The sequence below is a fragment of the Lipomyces arxii genome (genome assembly GCF_038497795.1).
Source record: "Lipomyces arxii strain Phaff 12-163 unplaced genomic scaffold V1512scaffold_1, whole genome shotgun sequence".
Classification (NCBI taxonomy): Eukaryota; Fungi; Ascomycota; class Lipomycetes; order Lipomycetales; family Lipomycetaceae; genus Lipomyces; species Lipomyces arxii.
The window spans coordinates 1,147,585-1,161,992 of NW_027117700.1; the positions used below are offsets into that span (position 1 = coordinate 1,147,585).

The window sequence follows — 14,408 nt, forward strand, 5'->3', positions numbered from 1 at the left end:
GTTCAGGGTTTTACTCTCTTCGTTCACGGCCAAACATGATATATTGTAAACTAATTAGAAAACAAAAGAACGCCATTATTAATAACTCAGAAGTAAGAATGTTGATTATTAAACCGAAACGCTTGAAATCCACTCCTCCACAAACAATGCCGCCTTTTTATATTTTCGGTCGCAGTACTTCTCATAGACGGCCTTGTGGTGTACTTTCGGGTTCCGGCAGCACTCAATCAGTACGTTCACAGCCGGCCGAAGCTGGTCGAGTGTGTACCCAGAGTAAAAAACATGAGCGAGCGTCCAGTCGCCCTTGAGCAGCATCTTGCGGGAAAGGCAGTGTGCTGCTGCTGCCAGCCAGCTGGGCAGCGCGCCAACAAACCGCTGGTCGGTGATGGTGACCTCGAGAATGTATTTGGCCAACGTCCGGGTCTCGAGATCGTAATCGTCTGCCTTGCTGGTCCGGCGTAGGAAACTCATGGGACCGGGCCAGCCGAGGTTGAATTCTAACAACCCAATCATGAACCGCTCGGCCTTGAAGACTTCTTCTGCCGTGTAGCTGTGATCGACCATGAACACAATCTCTTGTACTGACGGGCAGTTGATTTCTTCGTACTTGGCAGCAACAAAGAGAGCGGTCGCGCCAACCAATTGCAGTTTGGCCAGAGACACGACCTTGAGCGAAAGGAATCGATCAATGTAGTTGATGGTAAGAAACAGTGTTTCTGGCAAAAGTCCGAATCTGTTGTGAACTTGGACTAACCAGTCAACAAGAATTGCTCTCATTGGCCAATGGACTTCAGTCTGATTATCCATGTATGCTGGATCAGGACGGAACCGGATCTGTAATGTCAGTTACGGACATGGGTCAACATCTTATACGGACGCACCTCTAGTTCTCGCATGTAAGTGAAAATTTCTTCGCTGTACTCGGCAACCATAGAGACATCGTACAAGTCTTCGTCGCTCTCGTGCTCTGGCGTCAATGTCCGAGCATACTCTTGCTTGTGGAATTCTGCTGCCAGGATATCAAACTCGCGCCTGGTGTCGGCATTGACTAACGGAAACAATGCGTTCGCGTTCGTGGTGGAGTTAAAGTTTGTGTACTCGGTTGAATCCAGGTTGTTGAGTATGCTGTTTGAGTTCTGCAGAAGACTGGCAGATGTGTTGTCCGCCATGGCGTCGTCGTCGTCGTCTTCTTCTTCTTCTTCGTCTTCATTGTCGAAATCATCTAAGTCGTCACTCACCTTAGTAGAAGACAGAACTACTGCGACGTCTTCTGCCATGTCTTTTCTTTCCCTGTTCTTGCGTACCCTGTTATACACCTCGACGATGTCTTCCGTAGCGACATGGTGATCACGAGATGAGTCCAAGTACGGAATATTTGTGACATTCTGCTGGCGACTTGTTGGCTGCAGATTTCGACTAGTCTTTTGTTGAACCAATTTCCCTCCAATCGGGGCAGTAGGCTTGACTGAATTGCTCACATCACCCAATACAACTCTCTTTGCACCTGCTTTCAACCCGACCTTGTTATTTGCAATTAAAGGACCGGCGACCTGTTTAATCGGAACTCTTCCAGACTGCTGTTGACGAGACACCATTGCGTTCTCGTCAGGTCTGACCCTAAGAGGCTGTCGTAGTTTCTATTTACCATTAACAACACAGAAGCAGAAACGATCCGCTGATACTTACTCTGTCCATAGTTATTATTACTATAACTAGTTATAAAACTAGACAATTGCAGTGCTTATCAAAAGTGGTGGTCGGTTCAGAAAAGTCAACACACAATTTGTCGACACTTTGAAATTTGTTTGTATGTAGTAACCTGTATTAGGTTAGCGTAATACTCTCTGTTGTCATGGCAACCAAAGTGTTAAATTAAACTGCAGCTTAAACCGGTTCAATAAATTTAATTCAGTTCAACTTATGGTTCACTATTTATTTTGCACGGGCCAACCCGTTGTCAGTTTTGGTTTTTTGCGAGTCCTCCAAACTTCTGACATCGAGACCGCACTCACAAAATACATTCAATTTTCACACAAATTCCTTTGGTTTACTGTAGGAAATCTATTGTGTAATGTCGTCGCTTCAAAACGGAGACCAGCAACAGCCTGAATTCGGGTCTTATATTGATTTTTCGGAACTTCAGCTTGACTTGTCGACATTTGATATCGATGTCAATTCAAACATTCTCGGCTTTGAAGAGTTTCAAAAGCAACAGAATGATCAGAACAATCAATTTCAAAGACTTGAACATTTTGAACAGCTCGAGCAACATCATGAACAAGGCCAGAATGCTGGTACTCATGAAGTAACAATGTTCGATGACAATTTGACACAGAATAAGCACTTGGTGGCCGATACGGTCAATAGAAACGTGCAAATCCCACCGACTCCATCATCCTTAGACTTTGTTAATGGTTCTGCTACTTCAAACGTATTCCAATCTCCAAGTGGAATGATCGACGCTTTTAATATGAGAGAAGAGGTAATGACATATCCGTTATAGTATTTATTCGTCTCACCCAATTTAGATGATGTTTACCCCATTGCTATCTCCCGCAGTGACTCCACTAGAGAACCCAATGGCTGTCAACAAAGAGTTCACTTATCCGTCCGCATACTTCAGTCCACTGACATCGCCTGCACTCGAGGCTCAATCATACCCTTTTAACAATTCAACTTCCCCTACCGGCGCCACAGGTACAGCCAACTCAGGATTGCGTCGCAGCACTACAGCGTCATATTCTGGCTCGGCCCAATCGTCTCCTGCACAGCTACCCCACGGCCGGTTACAGAATCCGAGATCTCCTGCCCAGTTAGTAGGTAAGCGGCGAGCCACAGCCGCATTTTTAAACACGGCCGCGGTTGTCAGCGATGCGTCGTCTTCCGAAAGCATCTCACCCGAACCGCTACTGCCGTTGGTGCCAGAAAACAGCATGGCTCCGCCTCCAGTCCCAATGACAAAGTCAACGTCCCAGTCGGGATCGGCCTCGAGTCTACGCCGGCTGGCGCCAGTCACGCCAGCTAGTCTGATGAATCTGAACAAGGAGCGGGTTGGCCACATCCCTGATTTGCCTGCCAAAGGCGATGCAGACGCAATCATCGAAGACGTCGTCCGTCGCAGCTCGACCAGCGCAATACAGACGGCCACGCAAAGACAGTTGCCACGATCGCTTTCAAACTCAGAAGAAAGCACTGCGCCAAAAGCACCCGGTTCTGCCAACTTGCGCTCGCTTAAGCCTGCCCGGTCACGGTCCGGCAGCGTGTCAATGTCCCCGACCATCAAGCCGCGGATATCGCCAAACCTGAAACCGCTTTTACCAGACGGGATGGAGGCTGCGTCGGCATTGCTGGCGGCGAAATCAAACTACCAGAACATTGTCGAGGGCAAGCATTCACAGCTCGGACTTTCATACCCGGAGCAGTTGAGCATTAATTTGACGTCGAAGCGGACGAGCCACAAAATCGCAGAGCAAGGACGGCGGAACAGGATCAACGGGGCGCTATCGGAACTGAATCAGCTGTTGGTAGATAACATCAACTTGCCGGTGTCGGACGACGAGCAAGACGCAAAGGAGCTGCCACAACAGTGTTCGAAAGCCAACACCGTCGAGCTGGCAATCGACTACATCAAGAAGCTGCATGGCCGAATAGAAAAACTCAAGGGTCGGCTGAAGGAGTCCGACGCGCAGCTTGCGGTCGAAAAAGAGCGCAATGGGCTTAGTGAAGTGACCGAGGGCGGTGAGACACAACAGCAGGTTGAGAGTGAGACCATGCAAGTAGACCCGTCAATCGACTCAACAGCAGAGTCGGCGACGGGGTCAAAAACCGAGGAGGCTAATAGATAACGGAACTTGGTAATATGTATAATAAAATTGTGTCTATTTTGTTTTTTTTGAGTTTGTGCTGTACAATCATAGCTCGCATTTTGTATACCAAGAAGTCATTGCATTGAACTTTAATAGATTCAATAACCATTATTTATTAAACAGATGTAAATATATATATAGATAAATCATTTCCATATTTCAAGTGCAATCATTACACTTTCAAATTTTTATTTTAATCTCGTAAAGATCGCAAACAATAAAACAAAATGGCATAGGCAAAAATACAAAGCATAACAGTCGCCGATCTTCTATGAGATAAAAGTCGCTTCGTTATAAAGCGATCCAGCCTCAGTGTACTCCTCGTCGCCAAACTTGACAGTCACCGCACCCGGATTGAGGTACTGGTAAATATACGGTTTTGTGCCTGCGACTCCAGCAACGATCTTCTTGACGAACTGCGGGATCTCGGCCATTACGTCGACCCGCTCGACCAGATTAGGGATGGGTGCCTCGATCGACGCGTCGAGCGATTTGGTGTCGTCGGGCGACTTGCCGTGCCACTCGAACTTAATGTCTGTAGGTTCGGGCCAGTCGTTCTCACGGTCCGCAGTGATCTTTGTGTGTACTGCCTTGTTCTCAACCGTCGCGGCCAGAATCTCGGACCCGCGCGCGACAACGCCGACGTTGACCACGGTCGAGCCGTATGAAGGCGGGGTGGTGAATTCCATCATGATGGCGGACGTGGTCGGGCCTTGGAAGTTGCAAAAGTTCCATCGCGAGGCCGCGTGCTGTGGTTTCATGCCCTGCAGGGCCATGACGTACATAGCCTGGCCAGCTGCCTCGAGAGCGATTCCATTGACAGTCACGCTGCCAGACACAGTTGCTCGAGGCCAGAAAATGTGGCGCATGGTACCCCACGGCTTTGCGACGTCGGTACCGTATAACGTCTGGCCGTCTTTTCCGATCTTGCATCCAGGCGCTTCCTGGGTGATGACAACGTCAATCAAGGACTTGTCGTTGACAGACGACTTAAAAGTGTACGACTTCAAGTCCTCGGACAACTCGACAGAAACGCCATCGGCTTCGAAGTTGAGTTTGTCGTTTCCAAACTCAAAGTCACTCAAATTGGTCGAGGTCCAGACAGACTGTTCAGGCTTTTCGGGGTGATAGATACGGCAGGTGAACTGAGCAGTCGCACGGATTCCGGCCAAGTTCGACAAAATGATCTGAATCATACAGCTGTGTCCGGTCGGCATCGTGAGATAGAAAGTCTGGGTCTCAACGTTGGTGAATGATAGCGAGCGCCATTGCAAATCCTCCTTGACCACGGGCGAGAACGGGTTCTTGCCGTCAAGTAATTCATTGATGGGATAAAATGCATCCGGACCGTACTCAGGCTCGGCGGTACCTGCGACGACAGAGATGCTGTTGATGATGGTTAATAGACTATGTGAACAGTAATAAAATCAACATACCCAGATTGAACCCACTTAAGCATTGTTTATATTTGACTCAAATTAAAAATAAACAAACAGCAAAAAATTGCTTTTTCAAACAAAATAAAATTATCCGATTATTGAAAAAAGGGCGTATTTTATTGAGAGAGAAAGAAGAGAGCGAGCGATTGGAGTCGATTCAAGTGTCGAGGCGAGCGGCTTATCTGGAACCATCGTCATCATCTGTTGGGCGATCCATCACCGTAGCAACCGTCAGTTCAACTACGGTAAACAAATAATTAACCAACAACAGCAACACGTCGATATGACCTCACAGCAGCAAGGAATTGCTTTATATAGTGATCCGGCACTGAGCTCACGGTACAGACTTATTGAATTAACGCCTGACCTCATGGCCGTGCTACAATCGCCAGAAAACGCAGGGTAAGGAGGTTGCGTTCAAGATCAATCTCGTGCTGATTTGTAGGCATTTGCAGCTCAAATCGGCTGGAAAAGATGCACCAACGTATTTGTGTGCGTATGACAAGACGTTTCAACTTCGACAAATCTCACAATCAAACACGCTGCTAATGCTGTCGCCAAATCTATCTGACGCGTCCGACGCGTCCACAGCTGATTTGATGAATACAGATACATTAGAAAATAGAGTATATGCTACAACCATAGCTGGCGGATACATTGAATGCATACCGTCGACGCCACGGATCGATCTTTCATTTTTGCCGTACTATCATGGTGAAGGAGTCAGTTCTGAAGAAACCGGCCTACAGCTCACAAAGGAAGACGTCATTGCCCGTGTTCCAACTTCGGTATACGAGTTTGAAAGTGCGTGGATAGAAGCATTATGCGTTGAGATTGACGGACACGCGTACAGATTAGGAAGCGGCTTGGTATTGAGGGTCGTGCCTGTGGTCATGACTGCAATTCAAGCTGAAAGACTAGATTTCAAGCATTTGATGCTGCATGAGGTCATGAAGGCGTTAGGCGACGACGAGGAACCTGTTCAAGTCATCGAAGCGATTTTGATCAGATTCTCAACTACGCGGTCGCAGCGTAAGTGATTTACCACTATAAGGCAATTGCTAACAAGATAGCTTTCTGTCTCGACAGTGCGCAGTTGACAAAATACTTTGGTATAAAAATGCTTGCTGAACATGCTGTACGTTTTAAGTTCTAGTCATCATAAAGCTAACAAAAAAGTTCCAGCAACCGATCCAGACCGACACATTCATGACAATGTGGATGGAATCTCTACCCGTCGTGCTTCCACTCAGCTGCGAACTCGACTGCTTGGCTGGGCAGTTCGTCCAGCCAACACCAAACACAATCAAGTACCTCCCTTCTGCCTGGCTCCCGACGGACCCGGCCGCCAGGTTTGAGCGGCTGTTTGCTGCTAAAAGCACGTGGCTGGTAGACGACATTGTGCCGTTCATACTCCCGATCGAACCGGACCGGGCACGGATCAACACGCTGTTTATGAAGTTTGCAAAAAAGAAAACTATGAAAGGTAAAGCATATGTGACCAAGCGTGGGATATGATGTATATTATGCAAAATTACTGTACAATACTATGACAACGTCGCAGCGGCAAGATCTTTTACCGCCTCGTACACCCCAAGAAACACGGCACCTCCTAAACTGATCCACATTGTTCGCGGGGCAACACCTTTGAAGAACCCGCCTAGACCTTCTTCCCTTGCGATTGTGGTCACCAGCTGCAAGACCGGCTCGCGCGCACTGCCGAGCATCATTCTCGTCTTGATCACATCCAGCGGTGTCGTGCACGCTGCCGCGACTCCGCCGGCTATAGACCCACACACGGCGCCTTCGGCCGCGTTCACCTTCTCCCGACCCGTGACATGCGCTCTGTACCGTTTCAGTCCTTCGTACAGCGGAAACTGGATCATGGTGAACGGAATCTCGCGCATGATGGTGGTCGAGTACCCGCGATACAAACCGCGAAACACGCCTTCGCCGGTTGCGTTTGAGAGCACCGACCGTAGCGCCGCGAGCGACGAGGAATAGTGTAAAGCTTGCGCGCGCTGCTTGATGACCTCGGTCGGGACACGCACTGTGCATGCCGCAATCTCGCCCAGCGACGCAGCAGCCATGTGCGTGAATACGTGTGCAGTGTTTTCAGTGTAGTACTTGGAAAACATGGGGTATAGTGTCGTGTTCATGGCCTCATAGGTCAAAAAAAACAGGCTGGCTTACTCTGTCAGTTTGGGTTCAAAGTCAAGCAAAAAACACACTGACCTCCAGGCGCAGACCCTGTAATTGCACTCCCAACTCCGCGGTACATTCCGGACCATCCTCCGTTTGCAAAGAAACCACCTTTGGCTTGTAATCGCGTCTTGAGTGTATCGACCGGAAAGAAGAACAAGTCCGTACACGTACCTGCAGCGCCTCCACTCTAGACAATTAGCTTTAGCCAGCAGTAATCAGCACTTGACATACGATTAGCGGGATCAGGACCGGGTGGTTGTCCATGCGAAGGTTGTGTCCGATTAAATTTTGGTTGATCTCTCGGGAGAGGCCTGATATGAAGGTGCGGCTCAAGTAGTTTTTACTCCTGAGAAATTTCCCAATTTGTTCCTGATCTACAACAAACTAAATAAATGGAGTCAACGACCTCGTTTCTTTTCAGAGCAGACGGATCTGCATCGTGGAAAGTAGGCGATGCATATATAATAGCCAGTGTATCTGGTCCAATGGAAGTTTCTAAGCGCGAAGAAATTCCAGACCAGACTACAATCGACGTTGTTGTCCGGCCAGATATTGGCGTGTCTTGTGAGTTTTCGCGCGTGTGATGTATGTGAGTCTAGCATCTGACTGGTGCTATAGCAACCCGAGATCATTGGCTACAAGACCGGATACGCAGTGCGATTGCGCCTGTGGTTGTGCTGGAGCAGCACCCGCGCACATTGATTCAGATTGTGGTTCAGATTGTTCAGTCTGGCGGTTTAAGGTTCCTTGTACGTCGTCGTTCGTTTTTAGTGTATTGACTGTACTGACTAGACAGAACTCAACGTCGTTATCGGCAAGCATAAACGCGACTTACATGGCCCTGTTGGACGCCGGAGTCCCACTGCGCTCAACCGTGTCAGCTTGCAGCGTGGTTTGCACAGACGACAAGTCCTACGTCGACCCAGACAAAAAAACACTCGAGCATATCAGCAGCAACATCAGGTCCGTACACACTATCGCGTACGAAGTCAAAGGTGGTCAAATTGAGCGGTTGCTCATGAGCGAAAGTGTCGGCAGCACTACTCCAGATCAGGTATACCATACTGAGTAAGATTTTCTTTTAATGCTAATATCTAGATTTTTGAATGTTTTGCATTGGCTGCTGCAACTTGTATTAAGGTAAATGAAACAATGAGGACTGTTATGTCAAAAGCCATCGACAGAAGAAATCGATGGCGGACATGATGTAAGTTTTTTTGGCTAATAACAAAAAAAAAGATCATAAAAATCCATGCAAATGCTTATTAGAATGTAAGATACAGTACACACATCATGGATGGTCCGGTGTAAATGCCCAACCAAAACACAATGTTTCCAAACACCCTTCGGTGTTTAAAAAATGACGTCTTGGACAGCTGTACAAGTGGCAGTTGCAGCATCTGCAATACGAGCAAATAACCTCGCAGTTTTTTGAAAATCACAAACATGACCAACTCATGCACAATTGACGACAGCAGAAACGTGATGACCGTCGCGGCGCCTTTGGACACCCTGAATGCCGAAATGCTACTGTGATACACGTGTCTGAGCAGGAACTGGTGAACGGGAACGTTCCAGTCGCGAGCGAACTGGTCCCATTGAACCGAATTCCACCATGCACCGTAAAAGTACCTGTCTGCGAACCGGGTCAGTTCAGCAATCTCGTTCAGAATGGCATCCCAGATGATGTACCACGTCAATAAATACATCAGCATGAATCTGTTTATTAGTACTAATCGCGTGCTAAATAAAAAAACATACGGGAATAAAAGCTGCAAGAGAAGGAACGGATACTCTAGAACTTTGTCATAAAAATTCAGCGACCGTAAGCTTACAGCAAGCATGACGACCGGATAGAAATACTGCTCAGCAATGATGATCATCAAAAAGAACACTCCGAAAATAGCAACGAGTTTTTCAAACACGTAACTCCATCGAATTGACTTGGTACGCGGATACTCGACCTCGTACACCAGCGTAGGCAGCATCATGTAGTCAAAAAAGTTAAACAACGTCACGTTCTGTGGGTACATGATATTGCTGCCAGGTAGGGCCGAGCTAAGCTCGGTCTTACATATTGCAATCTCCTGTTGGAGTTTGTCCTCCTGGTCTCGTTGTGACACACTCGGTGTTTTGGGACCTTCTTCATTCTTCAGTCCCGCCAATGCAGACTCAAACATGGCAAGATCGTTTCGAACGACAGACATGTACCCGCAAAAGAAGGAGTACGAGTGCTGCTTCATGAGCAGCACGAGCGAGTGCAGACACAAAAATACACGACCAATCCAAGGGTAGTCCAGGTGGATTGGGAACCAGATTGCAAAAATAATGAAAAACAATTCGTAAAATGATTGAACCAGCCAAGCAAACTTCGGCCACGACACTTGTCGCGCAGCCACGGCCTTTTGAAGAAACACGTTCATGAAAGTACTCAGAAAGAGGGCAAGGTCGGTGAATGCAATTTTATACAAATCTCGGAAAAGGGTGTGCAAAACATGCGTGTCTAGAATATACCCAGTCCGCTTATAGTTCTCCGACACGGTCTTGACAAACAATACAAATGTGCCTAGCCAGAACAAGGTGTAAAATCCAGTGAACACCGATGATCTGCTTGCTTCGGCCTCAAAGATTGTCGTATGAGGTTGAAACTTGACATCTTTGTACCGAGGCCGTCGAGATTTGCGCTCGTATGTTTTCGACTCTGTCTTTGTCGTGGTCGTGACCTGCGTGATGACTTCCTTGTTGGTACTAAGGTCGCTCACGGTCGTAAACGATGATCCGGTCGTGTTCGCACTCATATCAGGTGTACTGGTCCCAGACGACGCCAACGAGACTGTCGAATCTCCAAACTCATCATTTCCAAGCTGCTTGCCAGCGTATGTCGGCTTCAGTTCACGATATTTTCGCAGATTCTCGCTCTCCTCCGCCTCAAGCATGCTGTCTGTTGCTTTTCTGACCAAAGACCCGCGCTGAGACTTGTATCCGGTTTTGGGAGTCCTTCGAGAGCTCATGCTGTGTTTGATATGTACTATTCTCGGTCCTGCAAATCGCCGAGCCGGTGTTCCGGTGGATGTCTATATATTCTGAACCCTGGATCGCAGCGAGGAGGACTCCTGAGTGACGTCAATAAACTAGTTACCCGGTCTGATCGTCACTGTTCAGGGCTAGCCTGCCTCGAGGTGAAACACGATATGCCATTGACTACTACAATACAGACACAAGAGTATCGTGAGAAAAAATATGCTATTGATCTAATGCAAACAAACCAGATCTATATATTCAAAAACAAAATGCAAATTCAAACTCCAATCTATCATAACTCATAAACCTGCCATTTGCAGGGACCCGCCAAAACATAAAAAAATATGAGAAAAAGCAAATAAATCAAGCAAGTACACGTTCTCGAATGACAAAGTGATCACCTTTGGTCATGAGCAATTTGTCGCCCCATGACGAGTTCGAAGGTAGAGTATACAGACACCGAACCGCGTATCTCAATTTTGAGCCCGACGAGCTTTGTGGGCTTGGAGGAGCCCACTTGACATTGTCGTCGTCGTAAGTGGTGAAGCTCCGAGGAATTGAATCCCGCCGCGGTCGATTGAATGAAAAGGAAGCTAGCGACGATGGTAGATCAGTCAGGTTGTCTTGCACCTCATTTCGTTCCTCGTCACCAGACTCATGAACGTCGTCATGAATCTCATGCTCACCATGGTCATGTCCGTCATGTTCATTATGATCATCATGATCATCATGATCATCATGTGGCGCAACACCATCCGTGTTTGCGACAAACGACCCGGTTTCATTGTTTTGTCTGTAGTAGAGCTCGCCGTCCTCTTCTTCGTCTTCATCATGGAACGTAGGATCTATTTGCGCAACGCTTGAAGCTGGGGCCGAAATAGCTTCCGCCAATTCTTCGCGACGACGGGCAATAGATGTTGCAGTTGGATGTCTTGCAGATGGTAAAATACGTCGCCGGCGGCGAGATGGAATCGATCTATATCTTGGGATTGTGCGCTCGTCAAGCGGTAAAGCTAAGTCGCATGCAGCTTGCATGGCGGATGTCCATTCAACAGTCTCTCTCGGATCTGAGCATAGAAGCAAAAATTGTTGACCTTCTGCTCGTACCCTTATAACGTTCTGTCTCTTTCTGTAATCGGTTGCAAGTCCAACTTGAGCATATTGAAGTGTGTATGATCGGATAAGATGCACCGGATCAAAAGCAGACTCGTGCAGACCAAGCGAAGCAGCCAGAGAAGGTGTCTTTGTAGTCGCTGACGTGGCTGATGACAATGACTCCAGCGACGAAGATGTAGATGAGGTGGAGGATGAGATAGGAGAGAGCCTGTATGGATCGATAGTATCGTCTATACCCTGATGCAGATTTGAAGGCAACGAAGTCGAATACACTTGAGAGTCAGAACCGGAACTACTGCTTGACAACGAAGCAGATCTCCAGGGAAGGACTGAGGCAACTTTTGTCGCAGTAAGAGAAATTGTCGCGGGTGGAGTCGGAAGTGGAGGTGGGTGGGCAGATAGAGGTGCTTTGTAAAAGTTTAGCTGAGTGTTGTTTAGAACGACAATGACCGATTGCCATGATCGATTTGGTGATGTTTCCATCGGTGAAAGTAGCTCCAATTTGCGAGACAATACGGTTGCCCTTAAAATAGATGAGGTGTACGGCGGCAGTGGCTCTGCGCCTTCCTCATCCCTCGGCAAGATAGGGAATCTTGCAGGAGGTAACTGTAATAGATAGCCCGGAGGATCATTTAACACTGAAGTAGATAATGATCTATTGAACGAATTCTGAACCTTTTGAGTCGTTTGTTTTGTAGATGAAGGCTTTGAAAGAGACTCCGATAGTGCGGGGAGTGGTGAGGCATTACTCGCTGACGACCTCCTTCGAGGCATTTCAGGTTCTGAGGCTGATCGTAAACGAAGACCTTTTAGAAATGCCATAATTTGATGAACAGAGTAGAATTGAGTGTTACTGTATTATATAAGGAGAGAGGAAATGATTTTAAGAAGAGTAGTTGAATGTGATTTGGCAGGGCAAAGGCGGGTAGTTTAATCAATCCCGACGAGAGCAAATTAGGTGATACAAGGCAGGGTAACGGATATCCCGGGTCTTGCTTGAGTATAAATCGGCGTTTTCCTTCAAATTTTAATTGTCACGGGCCTCCTCTCTAATACGTCATAGTTTATCTTGATATTATATTTGTTTGGACATTTATTATAGTAATAAACTGGGATCAACAAAAACATCATCAACTAATGAATGAACACTTGAAAGATGTCGTGTTAAATCATATTCTCGGGCAAATTTAAACTCACATCCTGCAAAAGTACAGTTTAAATGTCGTCCCGTATTTTCATATCCTGTGCCTGCAAGTCGGTCAATTAATCCAGACTGAACTATAAGAGGTGCTCTGTCAAATTTCTTGATTTCCTTCTTTGCTTCAGTCGCAACGTCTTCACCATTATGCATCTTTGCAACATGCTCAGTCCATAACCTTTTATGCCCAAATGCCTTCCCACACCCTTCTTCCTCGCATACAAACGGCTTCCGCCTCTCATGAACCGTCTGGTGATGCACTGTCATTGCATTCCGCTTTGTAAACCTAGTACCGCAGATATCGCAGCAGAATTTGCGGCGCTCTTCCAGTGTAGCCTCATGCAATCGCATGTGTGCCTTTAACACACTAGCTTTGGCAAAAATAGTTCGACAGATTGCACAAATAGCTTTATGATCAGTCTTGATATGTTTTTGCAATGCTGACCACGTATGAAATCCTGCACCGCATTCTGGGTCAACAGGTACATCCTCGTCTGTGCTGATTAAGATCCGGCCACATAGATACCGAGGTTGCTCTGAGTGGTCTCGATCCTGATGAACTTTTAGTCTCGAGTTTTGCGCAAATGACTTTCCGCAACCTTCAACAGGACATACAAACGGCTTCATGTGGGTGTGCTCGTCACTCACATGTTTTCGTAGCTGGCTCTGCTTGCGAAATGCTTCTGTACACGGTGCAAAGTCAGTGCATGCATACGGCAACTTCAGCTCGTGCGTTGGCATGTGTCGTTTCAAATGTTGGTTCGTGTTGAACCCGTGCCCACATTCAGGGCATTTGTATCGTTTATCTTCCTTGTGACTGCTTTCATGCGCCTTCAGATGCGAGTCTCGGAGAAAGCTCTTGTTGCAGCCTTCAAGCGAGCAAACAAAAGGACGCTCCCCTGTATGAGACCGCAAATGCTCTTCCAACCTGCACGGTCTCGTAAATGCTTTCTCGCACCCATCGTACGTGCAGTTGTAGCATTTCGGACGCGGACGCTTTGCGCGGCCACTGCTTAATTCAGCACTGGCTGAGCGCTTACGACTTGTCGTTGCTGGTTCCTCGTACGTTTCGTCTTTATCGCTTTCGACGTTGCTCTCCGCAATCTCGTCCTTGTTGACCCCTTCCCTAATATCCTCTATCTTGACTTTATCATCATCTTCCTCATTGTCCTCACCTTCCTCCACCTCCTGCTCCTCATGCTCGTCCTGGTCCTCCTCATCCTCAATGGCGCTCACATACTGACCACTCTTTCCCTCTTTCACTCCATCGAATTCAAAATTCTGATCTATTTCTAATCAGTAACGACCTCTAAACACTTCATCAAACCGACATACTCAAAAACGTAAGATCTGGCTTGGCCATTCCATACCCAGACGACCCTCCACCTTGCACCAAATTCAACCCAGTCGAACTTATAAATGGCGACTGAGAAACCAAAATTCCAGGCATTATCATTTGTCGCCTTTTTACAGCTAAAAAGTCTGGGCTCGAACCGCACAAAAAAAAATTCAATTAAATTGAAAAAGTGTTACGCTTTAAACCGCCTCCCGAACGCCGCACGA

The 14,408-nt window shown here is 47.3% G+C and overlaps 9 protein-coding genes across 9 annotated transcripts; 3 read left to right on the forward strand and 6 right to left on the reverse strand.

Annotated features, from left to right (window-relative positions):
* Positions 1-22: 22 nt before the first annotated feature.
* V1512DRAFT_256912 (A/B/D/E cyclin) lies at positions 23-1,761 on the reverse strand. Its single transcript, XM_066915124.1, has 3 exons — positions 1,687-1,761; positions 882-1,637; positions 23-834 (listed from the first exon to the last, which is right to left on the reverse strand). Exons 1-3 carry the CDS (start codon positions 1,693-1,695, stop codon positions 109-111), a joined length of 1,491 nt encoding a protein of 496 aa, XP_066774461.1. The 5' UTR covers positions 1,696-1,761; the 3' UTR covers positions 23-108.
* A 222-nt stretch (positions 1,762-1,983) lies between these two features.
* On the forward strand, positions 1,984-3,977 carry V1512DRAFT_273575 (uncharacterized protein). Its single transcript, XM_066917732.1, has 2 exons — positions 1,984-2,482; positions 2,529-3,977. Exons 1-2 carry the CDS (start codon positions 2,072-2,074, stop codon positions 3,843-3,845), a joined length of 1,728 nt encoding a protein of 575 aa, XP_066774462.1. The 5' UTR covers positions 1,984-2,071; the 3' UTR covers positions 3,846-3,977.
* V1512DRAFT_288903 (oxidative stress survival, Svf1-like protein) lies at positions 3,933-5,496 on the reverse strand. The gene is made up of 2 exons (XM_066918153.1): positions 5,303-5,496; positions 3,933-5,252 (listed from the first exon to the last, which is right to left on the reverse strand). The coding sequence occupies exons 1-2, from the start codon at positions 5,323-5,325 to the stop codon at positions 4,136-4,138; spliced, it is 1,140 nt and encodes a 379-aa protein (XP_066774463.1). The 5' UTR covers positions 5,326-5,496; the 3' UTR covers positions 3,933-4,135.
* A 29-nt stretch (positions 5,497-5,525) lies between these two features.
* Positions 5,526-6,899, forward strand: V1512DRAFT_256916 (sister chromatid cohesion protein Dcc1). Its single transcript, XM_066915125.1, has 4 exons — positions 5,526-5,707; positions 5,751-6,337; positions 6,379-6,443; positions 6,485-6,899. Exons 1-4 carry the CDS (start codon positions 5,589-5,591, stop codon positions 6,821-6,823), a joined length of 1,110 nt encoding a protein of 369 aa, XP_066774464.1. The 5' UTR covers positions 5,526-5,588; the 3' UTR covers positions 6,824-6,899.
* On the reverse strand, positions 6,800-7,801 carry V1512DRAFT_232651 (mitochondrial carrier). Its single transcript, XM_066914014.1, has 3 exons — positions 7,742-7,801; positions 7,541-7,697; positions 6,800-7,493 (listed from the first exon to the last, which is right to left on the reverse strand). The coding sequence occupies exons 1-3, from the start codon at positions 7,772-7,774 to the stop codon at positions 6,853-6,855; spliced, it is 831 nt and encodes a 276-aa protein (XP_066774465.1). The 5' UTR covers positions 7,775-7,801; the 3' UTR covers positions 6,800-6,852.
* Positions 7,802-7,995: 194 nt separating this feature from the next.
* On the forward strand, positions 7,996-8,716 carry V1512DRAFT_202020 (uncharacterized protein; the record flags this gene model as incomplete). Its single annotated transcript, XM_066913243.1, has 4 exons — positions 7,996-8,074; positions 8,129-8,259; positions 8,307-8,564; positions 8,609-8,716. 4 exons carry the CDS (start codon positions 7,996-7,998, stop codon positions 8,714-8,716), a joined length of 576 nt encoding a protein of 191 aa, XP_066774466.1.
* V1512DRAFT_232659 (MBOAT, membrane-bound O-acyltransferase family-domain-containing protein) lies at positions 8,613-10,626 on the reverse strand. Its single transcript, XM_066914015.1, has 2 exons — positions 9,272-10,626; positions 8,613-9,229 (listed from the first exon to the last, which is right to left on the reverse strand). The coding sequence occupies exons 1-2, from the start codon at positions 10,519-10,521 to the stop codon at positions 8,776-8,778; spliced, it is 1,704 nt and encodes a 567-aa protein (XP_066774467.1). The 5' UTR covers positions 10,522-10,626; the 3' UTR covers positions 8,613-8,775.
* Positions 10,627-10,734: 108 nt separating this feature from the next.
* Positions 10,735-12,554, reverse strand: V1512DRAFT_256923 (uncharacterized protein). The gene has a single exon (XM_066915126.1). The coding sequence runs from the start codon at positions 12,467-12,469 to the stop codon at positions 10,895-10,897; it is 1,575 nt and encodes a 524-aa protein (XP_066774468.1). The 5' UTR covers positions 12,470-12,554; the 3' UTR covers positions 10,735-10,894.
* A 162-nt stretch (positions 12,555-12,716) lies between these two features.
* Positions 12,717-14,336, reverse strand: V1512DRAFT_288908 (uncharacterized protein). The gene is made up of 2 exons (XM_066918154.1): positions 14,181-14,336; positions 12,717-14,131 (listed from the first exon to the last, which is right to left on the reverse strand). Exons 1-2 carry the CDS (start codon positions 14,299-14,301, stop codon positions 12,744-12,746), a joined length of 1,509 nt encoding a protein of 502 aa, XP_066774469.1. The 5' UTR covers positions 14,302-14,336; the 3' UTR covers positions 12,717-12,743.
* Between the last annotated feature and the right edge of the window lie 72 nt (positions 14,337-14,408).

Bases quoted from the DNA above. Each gene is read 5' to 3' on its own strand.
- V1512DRAFT_256912 (XM_066915124.1), bottom strand. The intron at 835-881 runs GTGCGTCCGTAT...CTGACATTACAG, and splicing joins CTTACATGCGAGAACTAGAG to ATCCGGTTCCGTCCTGATCC.
- V1512DRAFT_273575 (XM_066917732.1), top strand. From the start codon at position 2,072: ATGTCGTCGCTTCAAAACGGAGACCAGCAACAGCCTGAATTCGGGTCT. The intron at 2,483-2,528 runs GTAATGACATAT...CACCCAATTTAG, and splicing joins CTTTTAATATGAGAGAAGAG to ATGATGTTTACCCCATTGCT.
- V1512DRAFT_288903 (XM_066918153.1), bottom strand. From the start codon at position 5,325: ATGCTTAAGTGGGTTCAATCTGG. The intron at 5,253-5,302 runs GTATGTTGATTT...CATCATCAACAG, and splicing joins CTTAAGTGGGTTCAATCTGG to CATCTCTGTCGTCGCAGGTA.
- V1512DRAFT_256916 (XM_066915125.1), top strand. From the start codon at position 5,589: ATGACCTCACAGCAGCAAGGAATTGCTTTATATAGTGATCCGGCACTG. The intron at 6,338-6,378 runs GTAAGTGATTTA...CTAACAAGATAG, and splicing joins CTCAACTACGCGGTCGCAGC to CTTTCTGTCTCGACAGTGCG. The intron at 6,444-6,484 runs GTACGTTTTAAG...CTAACAAAAAAG, and splicing joins AAATGCTTGCTGAACATGCT to TTCCAGCAACCGATCCAGAC.
- V1512DRAFT_232651 (XM_066914014.1), bottom strand. From the start codon at position 7,774: ATGGACAACCACCCGGTCCTGATCCCGCTAATC. The intron at 7,698-7,741 runs GTATGTCAAGTG...CTAATTGTCTAG, and splicing joins CGGTCCTGATCCCGCTAATC to AGTGGAGGCGCTGCAGGTAC. The intron at 7,494-7,540 runs GTCAGTGTGTTT...TGACAGAGTAAG, and splicing joins TACAGGGTCTGCGCCTGGAG to CCAGCCTGTTTTTTTTGACC.
- V1512DRAFT_232659 (XM_066914015.1), bottom strand. From the start codon at position 10,521: ATGAGCTCTCGAAGGACTCCCAAAACCGGATACAAGTCTCAGCGCGGG. The intron at 9,230-9,271 runs GTATGTTTTTTT...ACTAATAAACAG, and splicing joins CTCTTGCAGCTTTTATTCCC to ATTCATGCTGATGTATTTAT.
- V1512DRAFT_256923 (XM_066915126.1), bottom strand. From the start codon at position 12,469: ATGGCATTTCTAAAAGGTCTTCGTTTACGATCAGCCTCAGAACCTGAA.
- V1512DRAFT_288908 (XM_066918154.1), bottom strand. From the start codon at position 14,301: ATGATAATGCCTGGAATTTTGGTTTCTCAGTCGCCATTTATAAGTTCG. The intron at 14,132-14,180 runs GTATGTCGGTTT...GATTAGAAATAG, and splicing joins GCCAGATCTTACGTTTTTGA to ATCAGAATTTTGAATTCGAT.